The sequence below is a fragment of the Micropterus salmoides genome, unplaced genomic scaffold (assembly GCF_014851395.1).
Source record: "Micropterus salmoides isolate LMB-PRFRI ecotype aquatic unplaced genomic scaffold, ASM1485139v1 Ms_hic_scaffold_2, whole genome shotgun sequence".
Taxonomy (NCBI): Eukaryota; Metazoa; Chordata; class Actinopteri; order Centrarchiformes; family Centrarchidae; genus Micropterus; species Micropterus salmoides.
The window spans coordinates 29634631-29652776 of NW_024041150.1; the positions used below are offsets into that span (position 1 = coordinate 29634631).

Sequence of the window (18146 nt, forward strand, 5' to 3'; positions counted from 1 at the left end):
CTACTTGAGCCTCCTAGCACACGGAGGTGTCTGGTATGCATAGGGTGACAAAATAATTTGATCGTCCATGATTTCTCATCATGAATACGGTTTCCCAGCATCCTTTGAGGTACAGCAACATGAACGGCTGAGGTATTGCGGTAAGCGTGTCGACTCATTTCCGTTTCCGGTGCTTGTGTGTTGGTACCGTGTTGTGCTGCTCTCGCTAAATAACAGTTACATTTTGTTAGATTACAGCGGCCAACTGTCCGCTAAACACTTATTCTTTACAGTAATTTTGCCTAAGCACTCACAGTTCTTTCCATCTTTTAGTGACTGCTGTTCAATCTCTCCTACTTTCTCCTGCTCGGTGTGTCAGATGTTCAGTTACTCCTCTGCCTCCTTTAGCGGTAATGGTACGTGTAATAAGTGTAGTTTATTTATAGACATGGAGGCGAGGCTCAGTGATTTAGAAGTCCGGCTCCGCACCTTGGTAGATCAGTCTTTAGCTACTGTAGCTAGCCAGTCCCCGGTAGTCGGTGCGGAACGGCCTGAGTTAGCCTCTGGTAGCCGTCCCCCGGCATCTCCTGTGCAGCCAGGAAAGGGGGGGGGGCTGGGTGACTGTCCGAAGGAGGAATAGTCGTAAGCATTCAAAGTCCACGGGGCACCATCAACCTGTTCACGTTTCTAACAGATTTTCCCCGCTCAGCGACACACCCGCTGAGAAACCAACTCTGATCATTGGCAGCTCCATTTTGAGAAACGTGAAGTTAGCGAAGCCAGCGGCCATAGTTAAGTGCATCCCTGGGGCCAGAGCGGGCGACATTGAGTCTTATTTGAAACTGCTGGCTAAGGATAAACGTAAATACAGTAAGATTGTTATTCACGTCGGCGGTAATGACTCCCGGTTACGCCAATCGGAGGTCACTAAGATTAATGTTGAGTCGGTGTGTACATATGCAAAAACAATGTCGGACACCGTAGTTTTCTCTGGACCCCTGCCAAATCTGACCAGTGATGACACGTATAGCCGCATGTCGTCATTCCGCCACTGGTTGTCGAGGTGGTGTCCAGCAAACGATGTGGGCTTTGTAGATCATTGGCAGACTTTCTGGGGAAGACCTGGTCTGATCCGGAGAGACGGCATCCATCCCACTTGGGAAGGAGCAGCTCTCATTTCTAGAAATCTGGCCAAGTTTATTAGTGGACCAAATCCATGACAACCCAGAGTTGAGACCAGGAGGCAGAGTCGCAGTCACACACTTCTCTGCTCCTCCATTTCAGGAGTTACTTAGTGAAAATCCTATAGTGACGGTGTCTGTCCCCCGACCATTGAAATTATTTAAAAAGGTAAACAGAAGAGGAGCTGTGCATAAAAACCTTATAAAAATTAAAACCACAAGAGCAATAGTGCAAACGAATAGGAGAGTTAAATGTGGACTCTTAAACATCAGATCTCTCTCTTCTAAAGGTGTACTAGTAAATGAATTAATATCAGATTATGAAATTGATTTATTTTGTCTTACTGAAACCTGGCTGGGTGATGGAGAATATGTTAGCCTAAATGAATCCACCCCTCCCAGTCATATTAATACTCACATTCCTCGAGGCACAGGCCGAGGAGGTGGAGTTGCAGCTATCTTCGACTCTAGCCTACTAATCAGCTCTAAACCTAAACTAAATTATAACTCATTTGAAAGTCTTGTTCTTAGTCTTTCGCACCCAAGTTGGAAATCACTGTAACCAATTCTCTTCGTTATAGTGTACCGAGCACCTGGTCCGTATTCTGAATTCTTATCTGAATTTGCAGAGTTTTTGTCAACTTTAGTCCTTAAAACGGACAAAGTTATTATTGTAGGGGATTTTAATATTCATGTGGACGTTGAGAATGACATCTTTAGTACTGCGTTTATCTCTCTCTTAGATTCCATCGGCTTCTCTCAGAGTGTTCATGAACCGACTCACTGTTTTAACCACACCCTCGACCTTGTTTTGGTGTATGGTATTGAAATTGAACATTTAGTGGTGTTCCCACAGAATCCCTCTTTGTCCGACCACTGTTTGATAACTTTTGAGTTTGTATTGCTGAACTACACGCCATCAGGCAAAAATTTCTATACAAGACGTCTGTCTGATAGTGCTGTAGCTAAATTTAAGGATGCGATTCCATCAGCTCTAAATTCATTATCTAGTCACAAAGTAACGGAGGAATCCTATGCTAATTTCAGTCCCTCCCAAATCGATCATCTTGTTGATAGTGCTGTAGGCTCGCTGCGAATGACACTCGACTCTGTAGCCCCTCTAAAAAAGAAAATACTAAAACAAAGACGGTTAGCTCCATGGTATAATACTGAAACTCGCAAATTAAAGCAGATATCGCGGAAACTTGAGAGGAATTGGCATTCCACCAAAGTGGAAAATTCTCGTTTAATTTGGCAAGATAGTCTTAAAATAGGAAGGCCCTCCGTAATGCCAGAGCAGCGTACTACTCCCCAGGTTTCTTTTCAGCACTGTAGCCAGGCTGACAGAGAGTCACAGCTCTATTGAGCCAAGTATTCCCATAGCTCTCAGTAATTACGACTTCTTGAGCTTCTTTAATGATAAAATTCTAGCTATTAGAGACAAAATTCACCAAGACCTGCCCTCAACTGGCACCGACTTATCTCTAAACTCAGGAACCTTAGAAACAGCTGTAGAACCAGATACATGTTTAGACTGTTTTGCTTCCCTCAATCTTTACCAACTAACTTCAATAATTTCTTCATCTAAACCATCAACCTGCCTCTTAGACCCCATCCCGACTAGGTTGCTTAAAGATGTTTTAACCTTAGTCAGCACTTCTATACTAGATATGATCAATCTATCTCTATCAACAGGCTATGTACCACAGTACTTTAAAGTAGCTGTAATTAAACCTCTTCTGAAAAAGCCCAAACTTGATCCGGATGTTTTAGCCAACTATAGACCTATATCTAACCTTCCATTTCTCTCTAAGGTTCTGGAGAAAGCAGTTGGTAAACAGCTGTGTGACTTTCTACAGAGCAATAGTTTATTTGAGGATTTTCAGTCAGGATTTAGAGCTCATCATAGCACAGAGACAGCACTGGTGAAATTACTAACGACCTCCTTATTGCATCAGACAAAGGACTTGTCTCTGTACTGGTTTTATTAGATCTTAGTGCTGCATTTGATACCATTGACCATCAGATCCTATTACAGAGACTGGAATATTTCATTGGCATTAAAGGAACCGCTCTAAGCTGGTTTAAGTCCTATTTATCAGATCGATTTCAGTTTGTACATGTTAACGATGAGTCCTCCATGCATGCCAAAGTTAGTCATGGAGTTCCTCAAGGATCTGTCCTCGGACCAATCCTCTTCACTTTATATATGCTTCCTTTAGGCAATATTATCAGGAAATATTCCATAAGCTTTCATTGTTATGCAGATGATACTCAGTTATATCTATCGATCAAGCCAGATGAAACTCATCAGTTAGCTAAACTTCAAATGTGCCTTCAGGATGTTAAAACCTGGATGACCTGTAATTTTCTAATGTTAAATTTAGATAAAACTGAAGTTATTGTTCTGGGGCCTAAGCACCTCCGTGATGCATTATCTAAAGATATACTTTCCCTTGATGGCATCGCCCTGGCCTCCTAACACCACTGTGAGGAATCTTGGAGTTATCTTTGATCAGGACATGTCGTTTAAGTCTCACATTTGCAAATTTCAAGGACCGCCTTTTTTCACCTACGTAATATTGCGAAAATCAGGAACATCCTGTCTAAAAATGATGCAGGAAAAACTAGTCCATGCATTTGTTACTTCTATGGTTGGATTACAGCAATCCCTTATTATCAGGCTGCACGAAAAAGTCCGTTAAGACTCTTCAGCTGATCCAGAATGCTGCAGCACGTGTTCTGACAGGAACCAGGAAAAGAGATCACATTTCTCCTGTTTTAGCTTCTTTGCATTGGCTTCCAGTAAAATCCAGAATAGAATTTAAAATCATTCTTCTTACCTACAAAGCTCTTAATGGTCAGGCACCATCTTATCTTAAAGAGCTCATAGTACCTTACTACCCCACCAGAGCACTGCGCTCCCAGAATGCAGGGTTACTTGTGGTTCCTAGAGTCTCCAAAAGTAGACTAGGAGCCAGAGCGTTCAGCTATCAAGCTCCTCTAGTGTGGAACCAGGTTCCAGTTTGGGTTCAGGAGGCAGAAACCATCTCCACATTTAAGAGTAGGCTTAAGACTTTCCTCTTTGATAAAGCTTATAGTTAGGGCTGGCTCAGGTGAGTCCTGAACCATCCCTTAGTTATGCTGCTATAGGCCTAGACTGCCGGGGGATTTCCCATGATGCACTGAGCTCCTCTCTCCTCTACTTTCTCTCCCTCTGTATGCAACCTCATCCCATTATTGCATGTTACTAACACAACTTCTCCCCTTTCTGGTAGTCTTGTGCTTTCTTGTCCCTCTCCTCTCTCCTCCTATCACTTCCTGCAGGTTTTCTGGCTCTGGAGCTGTGGAGTCTGGATCTGTGGCTGCGGGTCACCTGCTGTCTCTGTGTTCCTGCTCGACACCCTCTGCTGCAACGACTATTGTTGCTAGTCTTATTGTTATTATTGTTATTATAATCATTAACATTACGACTGTTATCATTAACACTACTATAAATATCTGTACCATTTTTCATTTAGTCTATAGCAACATCACCTTTACTGTCTGTACCTCTGTGTGTATATTGTGTAGGCTGCCTCCCTCCCCTCTCTCTCCCCTTCCATCCTCTCTTTTTCTCTCTGTTCCTCTCCTGCTCTCTCTCTCTCTCTCTCTCTCTCTCTCCTTCACCCCAACCAGTCGAGGCAGATGGCCGCCCACCCTGAGCCATGGTTCTGCTCGAGGTTTCTGCCTCTTAAAAGGAAGTTTTTCCTTGCCTCTGTCGCCTAGTGCTTGCTCTTGGTGGGAACTGTTGGGCTTCTGTAAATATCATCATAGAGTACGGTCTAGACCTGCTCTTTTATGAAAAGCGCTGTGAGATAACTGTTGTTGTGATTTGGCGCTATATAAATAAAATTGAATTGAATTGAATTGAAAATTGAATTTGCATTTTGAGGCGAAAATTGATCGTCCGGGCTTAGTAAATTCACAGAGTTTCTAGCCTTCTGCAAAACAGGATGCAAAAGAGTCTGAAGACTTCAGCAACACATCTCTTATTGCGGCGTATACCACTAAAACAAACAAACCAGACCCACCAAAACAACTAAAACGCCGCAACAGGCTGAAACATGAGGATTTACACTGAAGACGCGTCACGCTGAACCATTGTAACATATTGAGTCTCTTTATTACGCTATTTCACATACATAGAAAACCAATCACTTACTTTGTGTGATGCATGTTGTAAGCAGTGCAAAGGTACCTCAGAGACATCAGTGAAAGATGTTAGTAATGATGACGACGATGGTAACGGTCAACAGAAAGTTTTCCTCATGCTCACCCTGCAGCCATGATCAAAACCCAAGCTTCCCCACAGGTGAGCACACACACATTAATACAGACACCACGCCCCCGGTCACACCCACAGTAACTGATGACGTCACGATGCGCGTGCATGTACACTACAGTGCAAAGAAAAGAGAGGAAACCTAATAAAAACCCAAACAAACCCAGTGTATGGCTCCTACATCTCTTAATTCAACAAGTCTCTTAATTTGACTATTTCTTGCCTTTATGGGCTACACTATTTAAATCGGAGAGAGTAGTAGTAGAGACAGTAATGAATTTGCTTTTTTATGTCTTTCTTCTAAATCAAACAGCTCAGAGACCAAAGGCCCAACTGAGAGCTGTCAGGAGAACTATTCCAGCAGGGGGCAGTGTGACCCTGAGCTGCTCTGTGAACCCGTCATCTGGTTGGAAATACTTCTGGTACAGAGGAGAGAAAACCTCTGAACCCCTGAACACACAAGATGCTGTCTTCATCTCAGATGGACAAATCAGTGTCTCACAGGGAGGACTCTACTGGTGCAGAGGAGGAAGAGGAGACCCAGTTTACTACACAGAGGACAGCGATGCAGTCGGTAAAGAACAAAAAGGCTATTTTTCAATATGATGTGGAAAAACAAATGCAGAAATAATACATTGTGTGTTTAGGTGTAATGATTAAGACTGAAGAATGATTAACACTAAAACATTGTGTTTAATGTTAAACCTTTTCTAATTTTTGTGTTTGGGGCCTTTTGATCATGGACAGTCACAAACAGGGCTGTTGTGACTCTGCAAACCAGCTGGCCTGAGATATACAGAGGAGAGAAGATCACTCTGAGATGTGAGATCAAGGACGGAGGAGACACTGAGTGGGAGTATAAGTGGTTAACACCCCACTCAGACACAGTGACAAAACACACATACGGAGTTATCAGCGCTACTGTTAACAGTGGTGGGAACTACAGGTGTATGGGTGAACACAAAAAAACCCAATTATATTCAACAGAGTGGAGTGATCCCTTCATGCTGAGAGTGTCGGGTAAGTTGGACTGCACTGATTCATTGTGAAGATGTCATGATTTGAACTATCAGCCAAGTCAGCGACAAACTGTGTGTTGTTGTTTTGTTTGTGTGTGTAGCATTCGAGATGTAGTAAAATTTTATGTATTCACACAATGTTGGGCAGTTACACGTTACTCGGGGCGGAGCTAGACTCTCAGCACAGTGGGGCCCACCTGCTACCTGCTACATGATGTTGGACTCGCTCTGAAAGTCCACTGAGCCCGTCTGCGGCGCGGCTTCAGAGTCTGGCCATTCTAGTCAATGCTTGTGCTCACACCAGAAGCCTTGCAGTGCGTCCCAGAAGCGTCTCTGCGCTCTGCTCTGTGGAGAATAGGCAGCCAGTCTATTTTTTAAGAGAAGCCGCGTCAAGCAGCACAGAGCAGATGAACCGGGCAGGAAGTCGGAAACAGAAACGGCATAAAGAATCCAGTTGATTTTCAAAATAAAACAACCTGTGCAGACTCAAACACAGTTAAAACAGACAAAAAAGAAACCATTTAACTAGCCTTCTTAACCATTGTAGGAGCACACACTAGCAAAGCAAACACTAATCACCAAATCAACTAAATCTAAACATGTCAGTAAAATCAGGTAGGCAAAATGATCTTATTCTGAAATGCTCCCAGTGGGATGTGCAGTCTTACAGACTATGGAACAAAACTGTTTCACAGAGAGCTGTGAAGAAGGTAGTAGAATCACAAAAAGGACATATTAAAAATAAGTCATTAACGTGGGGCAGGCTACACGCTCTGCTGCTGAGACGGAGTATGGGAAAGATTGAGTGCCGATACACATGGCAACACGTGAACAACATGTGAACAACATGTGAATGAGGAGTGCTGGTCACAGTGCTGACAAATTAGTGCTGGTAACCCTGGAGTGCAGGCTGGGTGGTCCCAGACCACATAGAGCACTCTGTAAAATATTACAACTAGGGACTTTCTTGATTTTATGTAAAGGGGACGTTTGTAACTAGAGTTGGGAAATATTACGATATTTGATTGTGAACGATTAAAATGTCTCCATGCAGGGGCGCCATGTAGTGGGGAAAAGGTAGGACAATTCCAAGGGCCCCTGACTGACAGGGGCCCCAAAAATAGGTAAAAACTAATATCAAATTATATTTATATAAACCATCATGTATCTGCATGAAATGGTTCAGTCCTGCCTCAGTGCACTGTGATTAGTGTTTAGATGCAGTCAGAAACACAGTGATCACAATGTTGCCTAGTAAATCAAAATCTGGTTTTCAAAAAAGGAAAGAGAAAAAACGAGAGAAGAAAGACATGTCAATCTGTAATCCAGTTTTTCACTAAGAAAGGTTGGCAGCCTTTAGTCTGTGAGTTATATTAACCTGTTGGCTTGATGTCCACAGTGAAATAATCTAGGTAGCTGCAGACTAGTGTTAGCCTTCATTTCATCAGCATTTAATCAGTGTGCAGGGAAACGTTTAGCAAAAGATTCATATTGAATCATTGTCCCTGCCCCTTTTAGCAGACTAACAACAGATGAGTCAGCAGCAGCCCAGTCTCCCCATAACTGTAGCCTCCCTGTCCCAGTGAAGAAGGTGAGCAGCACTGTGTGAATGACAGGCCAGTTAGCATCATGCCAGGGAGTCTGTGGGGATTTCTCTGTCTCTCTTGCTCTTTTTATCATAATAAAAAGAAAATGAAATATTTATTAATGACAGAAATTCAAACACAAATTATTTTCTCACATAATGATCATTATGAGATAAAATAAAAACAACCTCCTGTCTGTACTGGATGCTGGACAGTTGGAAACAGTGAGTAGCTCACCTGTAATTTACAGACAATATTAAAATAATACAGTTTGATACGTTCATTTAGATTTAATTATGGCTGTTAAATGACCGTTCAAAGATTGCCATAAGGACATTTTTATGGTGGCTTTTAATCTTGCATCAAATAGTGAACTGCATACTGTTTGCAGACTTGCATGTACAAATCACCAGCAGTAAATATTGTGCCAGCACTAGTGTTGAACTACAAGAAACAAGACATTTGCAAGCCTTTAACTCGAGTTATGTAAAGCTTTTGATGGGACAGTTAGGTCCTAGAGATGTGGTGACAACAGCTACGCAGAGGGGGCCAATTACATCTCTTGTCAAGGGCCCAAAGTTTCTGGTGGCGCCGCTGTTTCCACGATCTGCCTTTTCAGAGAGATCGTGCTCAGTTTCTGTGGCTCATACACGCAGTTCAACATCGCAAGTCAGCTGCCTGCGTCCTCCGCTGTCTACAAAGGAAACACTGTAACTGTTGGGCCTCGTAAACATCAAAGTTCCCCGTGTGCCCCGCTGCTCTGCCTTAACTCTCTGGGATTTACGGAGTTTGCTGATGAACAGAAAGTTACTTGTTGCTATAGTTACCGGTGACCGTGGCTAACTAGCTGCTGTTATATAATTAGCTCAGTTAGCTTAGTGGTCATAGCTGACTCAGCCCGGACTGGCAGCACCAGGGGAGAGTTTTGTGTTTAACGTTACACCTGTTAGTGAAGCACTGCAAGGTTTCAGGCAGGATAGAGCGGCATGAACGGGACTGAACACAGAGACCAACAGGGAATATATTACCGAGGTGATTTACATCATTTACTTTTTGCTAAACCGCTAACTGTGTCTGTAGCTAGTTAGTTTGGTTAGCCGTGCTGCCAGCTGTCCTTTATTAGCTGAGTCAGCCCCGGGGTGCAAATGAGTCAAACCTGGAAAGAAAACCACCTCGGTCCTGTAACCTTATTCCCTGCTGTCAAAATTGGCCTCTGTCGGTTTGTGTTGGGTCCCGGTCCGGCTGCAGTCATGACAGGGGGGTTAACGCACTTTAAGCGCCAATCAAGATCTGCAACATACGGTGGCTCCCAGGGCTCAGTGAGGAAAATTTTTTTGAGGACTACTTTGCATTCCCTCGCAATATGTTTCCGTTACCTCGCAATACCTTGCCGTAGTAGCATGAACATTTAGCCTCTAGGCTAGTGAGTGGACAGTATTGCATAATGTTATTTACAAGGTCTTGATCCACATACCGAATAATAAAGAAATGCCGTTTCTTGCGGTCCAATGTGCTAAAAACAAAGTCACAATAGCCTATTCAACTTACAAGACACGAAACAAAAAATAGACATGCTGGCCAGCCAAAAGAAAGAATGGCATTTATTGTTTAATGCAGCAGTCATTAAACCAAAGTTACTTTGAATCATTTGTTATTTTTAATGTATCTTCAGTAGGTTATTTTATGAGCTTTTCACTATTAGTCAGGCCCGCACAAATAAGACTGTAATTTACAGTATGACACTAGATGAGACAGCTGATCTGTATACTGTCAGGGGAGTGAGAATGGCATACAGGGCTGGAGCATTATAAAGTGCGTAGCCTAATAATGCAACCCCAAATCTGAAGTATGTTCACCTGTATAGCCTGTTTCTAACCTATTTAAATAGTAGCAGCATCAGAAGTAGGTTACTTAACATTAGCGGAGCCCTGATGGCTACAAGCTTCTGAAATATAAGCCAGTAGCGGGAGCAGCCTAATAACAGTCGGCTATGTAAACAGTGTGGAAGTGCCGTAGCAGCATGAACATTTAGCCTATAGGCTAGTGAGTGGACAGGATTGCATAATGTGAGATATGTAGCCTCCATATGAAGTCTGACACTGGAAACAGTGTCCATTCACTTTGACTGTTTAAGCACCAAGCATCACCGATGTAACCACAGAATCTGCTTCCTCTCATCTCGGCGGAGCCTTGTGCTCTGACAGAACACGGTGTGCCCGCTGCATGCTCCAGGACATTGATGGGGCAGGTCTGTGTAAAGATGTCGGCTTAATAGTCTTCAATTTTCCGGTGTTTGGCAGCATGAGTCCCATCTCCTCCAGACCGGACATTTACTGGGAGCAGCCTTATGTCCAAGCTGGTCCAGTATGGCTCTATCCCGGCTGTCTTCCCTCTCCTCTGGAGCGATCACCCGCCGTGGTGCCTGGTCCTTTTTGATTAAAGCCTACATAGATATGCCTATTGAGCAGTAGCAGGCTACTATATCAACGCAGGAAATTCTCCATTCAAAGTAAAATTCAATAAGCTGGGGTGTTACGCTGAGAGCAGCTGAGCATATGGCTCAGAAGTAGGCTAACGGAAGAAGACAGGTATTGAGAGGTAACGCAAAACATGTTGCGAGGTAATGCAAAAGTATTGCGAGGTAACGCAAAGTAGTCCTCAAAAAAAAATTCCTCACTGAGCCCTGGGAGCCACTGTAGCAACAAGTCCCTCCCTGTCTTTGTGTTTTTAAATGTGCAGAAAAAAACAGAAAATTCTTTCATAAGAACAAAATAAATCAGTCCTTTTAAATCAGGCTATATTGTATATGATTAGTAAAGTAGTGTTATTTTTCTCTTTTAAACAAACAACTTGCAAAACAGTCTTGAAAACCAACAAGAAAATGAATCGTGATAAGATCGTGAAACGTGATCCTGCCTGAAATAAATTGAGTGAATTGATTGAATTTTTCACTCTTCAACACTTAAACACAGGTTTTGTCAAAGGTCACAAATGTAGCATTCAGTAGCTCTGTAGCCAATTATTATGCAATGACATTTTATATAATTTTATTTTATGAATGAGTTTCTAAATTTGGGCAAAACCTGAGAAAGAGCCTGAAAACTTGAGCAACACATGCTGCATCTTAAATCAAAGAATCAAAACACAACAGCATGCTTCATTAAGTTATATTGTTCATTATTCATCCTCCCTGCAGGTCCCTGTTAGCCATTCCCGCTAACCGCTTCACCTCCACTCCCCTCCTGCTCACTCTGTCCCTCGGCCCTGTCACGGTGACTCTCTCCCTCTGCTTCGCTGTCCAGCTGACGTTGAAGCTACTGAAGCCCCGGTAGCCAACTTATCCGTTATTTTGGCACGTTTGGTGGCATCAGTCTCAAGATTTATTTTTATTTCTTTGGCCCGCAACTTCCCCCTTTACTGACACAAGAAACAGAGGGCAGAGGGGGAGGGAGTGGGTGCTAGTCACAGATGTGGGCCAGCCCAGTGTCACTAGGCCTGTAGACAAATGAACCAATGTGCTGCTGTCTGTGCTTTATGGGTTGGTCGTTGGCAACAGTTATACAGTTATATGAATAAATATCTTATATTAGCGCCAGATAACCAGTCCACCCCTGGAGGTCACCCTCTACAGCAAAACCGACAGCAAGTCAGACCTGCACACACGCACAACAGCAGACCATCAGTTTCGCTCAGTCACAGACCCACATTCACAATGCTGAACCAGAACCAAAGACACCACCATAAAATACAGGCGGCATTATCATTACTTATTCCTAATTCTCATCATTTCAAGTTTCAAGTTTTAAGTTTCTCTATTTTTAGCAAAGATCTCCTTTCCTCTTGCTCATGTTGACTGTGAATGAAATGTAATCTAAATTCAATAAAGTAGTAGTTTCTAGTGAAATTGATGTTTGTTTTGATTGCTGTGTCAAAATATTTCATCTTGCAAATTTGGTGAATTGTTCTCCTGGATAGTTTCAGTTGAGATAAATACAAGAGAACACAGGAAAAGAGAGAGAGGTTTAAAACTGGACTAAAACTGAATGTATTATTTTCCTCCTGGGATGCACAGACAGTAATTTCCTTGTTTTATGTCTTTGTTCTAAATCAAACAGCACAGAGACCAAAGGCTGAACTGAGAGCTGACAGGAGAGACTTTCCAGCAGGGGGCAGTGTGACCCTGAGCTGCTCTGTGAACCCGTCATCTGGTTGGAAATACTTCTGGTACAGAGGAGAGAAAACCTCTGAACCCCTGAACACACAAGATGCTGTCTTCATCTCAGATGGACAAATCAGTGTCTCACAGGGAGGACTCTACTGGTGCAGAGGAGGAAGAGGAGACCCAGTTTACTACACAGAGGACAGTGATCCAGTCAGCATCAACAAAATTAGTGAGTTTGATATTTGTTTTTTTATGGAAGTGCATTGCATTCACCTAGGAAAAAAATGTAGACACCTTATCGCGTAATTACCAGAAAATATCTCATAATTATGAGAAACGTTAAGAACATCAGTCATCGCTGAACTACACTACAGGAGAAGTGGACAATGATTGCACTATTGAATTTAATCTTCTTTTATTTCTCTATATGAGTCACTGGGAAATATTGATGTTACTTAATGTGGATGGCATTAATATTTGTATATCAGCATTGACTGTGGTCAAGAGAGCTACGCTTTGTTTTGTGATGCGTGTATTTGGTATTTACTAGGCATTACGGTAACATCACGTTACAGCAGATTCTACAAATAAAAGTGAGCTTCTAGTGAACATATTGTAATATTCAACGGGTGTGGCAGGAATGAAAGATTAAATGAAATATCTAAATAAAGAATAAATGATTAAGACTACAAGAGTATCTAAAAAATGTTTAATATTTTAACTGAATTTTCTCTAAATTCACTTTGATGTTAAAAGAAAACCTGTTTCCACTGAATCATTTCACTTCAGAGTGATTGCAGACCACCACAGCGTCCCTCAGTCAATAGCAGAGCTATCTGATGTAGGATTTCAAAATTAAAGCTTATATTTCACTTCATTTCACTTCAGAGAGAAAGTGATGACTATAGAGGCTTATGGTGAATTTCAAAATGTACACACACTTATAAACAATATATATGTCACTTGGATATGTTTTTGTTTTCAAAGGAAAGGCACATTGTTTATTGATCAGCTGATCAGAAACACAGTGTAGACATTGTTAATGTTGTAAATGACTCTAGTTGCTTCAAACGGATGATTTGTAATGGAATATCTACAGAGGCCCATTATCAGCAAACATCAGCCCAAATGGCACGTTGTTTTTACTAATGCAAGTTTATCACTTTATAAGGCTAATTGATCATTAGAAAGACATTTTGCAGCCATGGTAGCACAGCTTAAAAACTGTTGTGTTGATTAAAGAAGAAATAAAACTGGCCTTCTTTAGACTAGTTGAGTGTCTGAAGCATCAGCAATTGTTCCATTTCAGGCTCAAAATGACCAGAAACAAAGAACTTTCTTCTGAAACTTGTCAGTCTATTCTTGTTCTGAGAAACGAAGGCTATTCCATGTGAGTATTTGTCATAGATCTGAAGCTCTCGTAACCATTGTGCAAAGAAAAATACATATCTCAGACCAGCCAATAAAAGAAAAGATTAGGGCGTAATCTTTCCTACATCAGATAGCTCTGGTATTGACTGAGGGACACTCACACGTCACTGTGAAGTGAAATAAGTCAGTGGAAACAGGAGGATTTCTTTAAACATTAATCTGAATTCAGAGAAAATTCAGTGAAAATGTCAGACATTTTTCAAAAATTTGTGTAGTCTTAATCATTTATTTATTTCATTATTTCATCTTTCATTTCTGCCACACACATTTAATATTACATTATGTTCACCAGAAGTTCACTTTTATTTTGAAATCTGCTGTGACACGATGTTACCGCAATGTTGACATACTGATATTAATGCCATCCACATTAATACATCAATATTTCCCAGAGTCTCATACAGAAAAGGGGAAAAGCAGTTAAATCATGAGCTCAATCATTGTCTTTCACTGTAGGTCAGCGATGACTGATAGTCTAACTAGCCTTCCTTAACTTTATTGATAATTAGGAGTTCCTGATCTCATTATAACATCTGTTTTCGTAATTACGAGATAAGGTGTCTGATTTTTTTTCTTTGCTGAATGCAATGCGCTTCCATAATTTTTTAACATAATGTAAAAAATGTTGTATCCATAGCTTTAATTAATAAATCAATTACGTTTTGATGTAGATTCACCATTTGTATCCTTTCTTCTTTTATTTTTGTATCCTAACTGGGTATTTTTTGTGTAAACAGTGTCCAACAGGGCCGTTGTGACTCTCCAACCCAACTGGACTCAGATCTTCAGTGGTGAGATGTTCACTGTCAGATGTGATATCAAGGGAGGAGGAACACTAAATGGACGTATGAATGGACACCAGACAAATTAAACAGACCTCCAACAGACAATGAATACAGGATCAGCAGAGCTACTGTGTCCCACAGTGGAGACTACAGCTGTAAGGGTAGAAGAGACTCATATTCCTCAACAAGTGGAGTGATGTCATCAAATTGACAGTATCATGTAAGTTGGACCGTCTGTCATCTGTAATGAAAATGTAAAATGTAAATAACGCAACAGAAAACAACACAATTATGTCGCTCTCTTCAGGTCACACAGTAACAAAGACACTATCATAAAATACAGGCGGCATCATTACTTCTTCCTAATTCTTACCATTTCAAGTTTTAACTTAACCTATTTTCTCCTTTCCTCTTGCTCATGTTGACTGTGAATGAAATGTAATCAAAATTCAATAAAGTGTAGTTTGTAGTGGTAATGAAATGCCAAAGTATGATGTTTGTTTTGATTGCTGTGTCAAAATATTTATCTTGCAAATTTGGTGAATTGTTCTCATGGATATTTCAGTGAGATAAACACAAGAAACACAGGAAAAGAGAGAGAGGTTTAAAACTTGACCAAAACTGAATGTATTTCTTGCCTGTGGGGCTGCACAGACAGTAATTTCCTTGTTTTATGTCTTTGTTCTAAATCAAACAGCAAGAGACCAAAGGCTGAACTGAGCGCTGACAGGAGAGACTTTCCAGCAGGGGGCAGTGTGACCCTGAGCTGCTCTGTGAACCCGTCATCTGGTTGGAAATACTTCTGGTACAGAGGAGAGAAAACCTCTGAACCCCTGAACACACAAGATGCTGTCTTCATCTCAGATGGACAAATCAGTGTCTCACAGGGAGGACTCTACTGGTGCAGAGGAGGAAGAGGAGACCCAGTTTACTACACAGAGGACAGTGATCCAGTCAGCATCGACAAAATAGTGAGTTTGACATTTGATTTGTTTTTAAACATTTAAAAACAGTTTTGAATCCATAATTATTAATTGATAAATAGATTTTGCTGTAGATTTACCATTTTGTCATTTTTGTATCCTCACTATGAATTCATGATCATGAACAGTCCCAAACAGGGCTGTTGTGACTCTGCAACCAAACTGGTCTGAAATATACTCAGGAGAGACGATCAGTCTGAGATGTGAGATCAAGGATGGAGGAGACACTGAGTGGGAGTACGAGTGGAAAACATCCAGCTCATACAAACCTTTAAACGACAGTGAATACAGGATTAGATCTGCTTACTCATCCCACAGTGGAGACTACAGGTGTAAGGGCAGAATGAAAAGTGCACAGCAGTCTTCAACAGACTGGAGTGATCCTGTCAAATTAACAGTATCATACAGTGAGTCACATCACATTTCTCTCAAAGTGAATATTATACAGTTCATTTAAAGGTTGTTACATGTTTTTATTTTAAAATCCCTCTCCAACAGAGCCCCAGCCTGTCCTCACTGTGTCTCCATCCTGGCTGAGTCCTGGAGCCTCAGTAACTCTGAGCTGCAGAGTTAAAGATCCATCTGCAGGATGGAGGTTCTTCTGGTTTAAGGCTGTTCCCAAACTATCAGCCAACTACTACGACCAAGAGCTGCTACCTGGCAGCAGCAACGGGACTGAACAGGATTCCTACATCGTTCATGGACAGACACACACAGCAGGATATAAGTGCAGAGCTGGAAGAGGAGATCCAGTGTATTACACTGATGACAGTGAACCAAAGTTTGTCTGGTCTGCAGGTCAGTTTGTTTCTGTCTGTGCTTCTCTCAAGATGTTTTGTCTTCACCTCGGTTCATCCACTTTCTGTCTGTGACCAACATACAGTATCTTTAAAACTAACATACTGACAAATAATTGGCTGTGTACATTCATGCTCCCCCAACAGAAGAAATGTATTGACTGTGGTGACCTTGTGATCTTTCCTCTCTCACCAGCATCAAGACAAACTTTCTGCTTCCACCTTACTGGGTGATTTTACGTACTGGACTGGGAGGATTTCCTTGTTTCCTTCTGACTTTATTCTGTTTTCTTTTTTAATTCATCTGATAGCATAAAAAAGAGACATTTTGCTGAAACTTTATTTCTTTATTGCAATGAGTACTTTTACTTTGGATACTGAAGCTCATCTTACTGCTTATACTTTACTGACACAACAGGCAGGACGTGTAGTTAGAAGACACCTGGTTAGCGGTCAGGTAGGTGTGAGACAGACAGAGGAGTGAAAATCAGTTAATGACAAACCAAAGAAATCAGCAGGTTAATGGACAAGTTGAACAAACAGCTAGAGACGACTTTAACAAATAAGAGGAAAACACTGACTGTGTATAGAGAGACAATGCAGCACGTTTCAGTTTGAAATACTCACCTCTGTATCTTTGAAAGATGGCAGGTGAAAGTAGGTAGTTTCCCACTTTACAGACAACAGCAGCTGTAGTCACTTGGTTGTTTATCATTTAAAATAAACTCAGATTGTAGCAAGTTTTCAAGGTAGAAACCAGTTTCACCAAAACACTGCACCTTGTTTTAATGTTAGCACTAATACTCAGCAATAAAGGAATATTTGCGTTTTGGCATTTTAAATCTTAAGATCTCTGTTTGCTTTGACCCATTATTACATGTTGTTTTTCAGATTTTCATTCATCAGCGTCTCTCACAGTGAGTCCTGACAGAGTGCAACACTTCACCTCTGACTCTGTCTCACTGAGCTGTGAGGGAAACTCTACTGAGTGGAGAGTGAGGAGGTTTACTAAAGACCGCTACCCGTCATACTCATCATGTCGCTCCTACTGGGGCACAATGACTGGATCCACATGCAGCATAAACAGTTACCAGCAGAGTGATGCAGTGTACTGGTGTGAGTCTGGATCAGGAGAGTTCAGCAACACAGTCAACATCACTAAACAGAGTATGGTTTCATTATGTTTTCTGTCTTGTATAAATTATTTTAAACATCATATTATGTGTTTCAACATACTGAATATTATAATACATGAGGAGGATGATGTACTGACATTCTGACAAGAGTTTGGCCCATTACTGCTTCATGGTATCTGAGAAATTAACCATGAACCAAAACCTTTTATCTATTTACTGTAGATTTAACATATTTTATAATACTTGAATTTTAATGTGAGTTTTTAATCATTAGTAAATAACATCAACATTTAACATTTGTACATAAAAAGTTAAAATAAGAAAATCTCCCTCTTTTGTTACATTTTGTTGTCTTTAATCATTCACTTAAAATGCTCAAGATTTATGTCATTGATTTGTTTTTCCTAAAGATTATTACACAACAAATATTATTAAATCAGGTAGAAAATCTGACGTCCTCTGCACTGCAGTATAATTCAGTCATGTGCTGATCATACAGGTAATGCCAAATAATTTAACTTAAAGAAACTGACTGCACACCAGAAACTTCTGCTCTGGACCAACTTCAAACATCTTTGGTTTTTATTTAAAAAACTGCAAACATATTTCCTGACCATGTCAATATTTCACGCTGAGATTTTTAGTGTGTTTTGCCCTTAAAACTAAAACTTTTAACCTTCTCACTGGTATTATTGTGTCAGCCACAAGTGTTTCCCTGAGGTTTAAACCATTTTGTAAACCACTCCCTAAAATCTATACTGGC

General features: G+C 41.1%; 1 protein-coding gene across 1 annotated transcript in view; it reads left to right on the plus strand.

Annotated features, from left to right (window-relative positions):
- Nucleotides 1–18146, plus strand: part of LOC119911918 — a 334810-nt gene that overhangs the window by 12576 nt on the left and 304088 nt on the right. The window contains 6 exon segments of the mRNA XM_038730896.1: nt 5798–6058; nt 6232–6504; nt 12205–12480; nt 15579–15857; nt 15949–16248; nt 17139–17414. Coding sequence (XP_038586824.1) covers nt 5798–6058; nt 6232–6504; nt 12205–12480; nt 15579–15857; nt 15949–16248; nt 17139–17414 — 1665 coding nt within the window.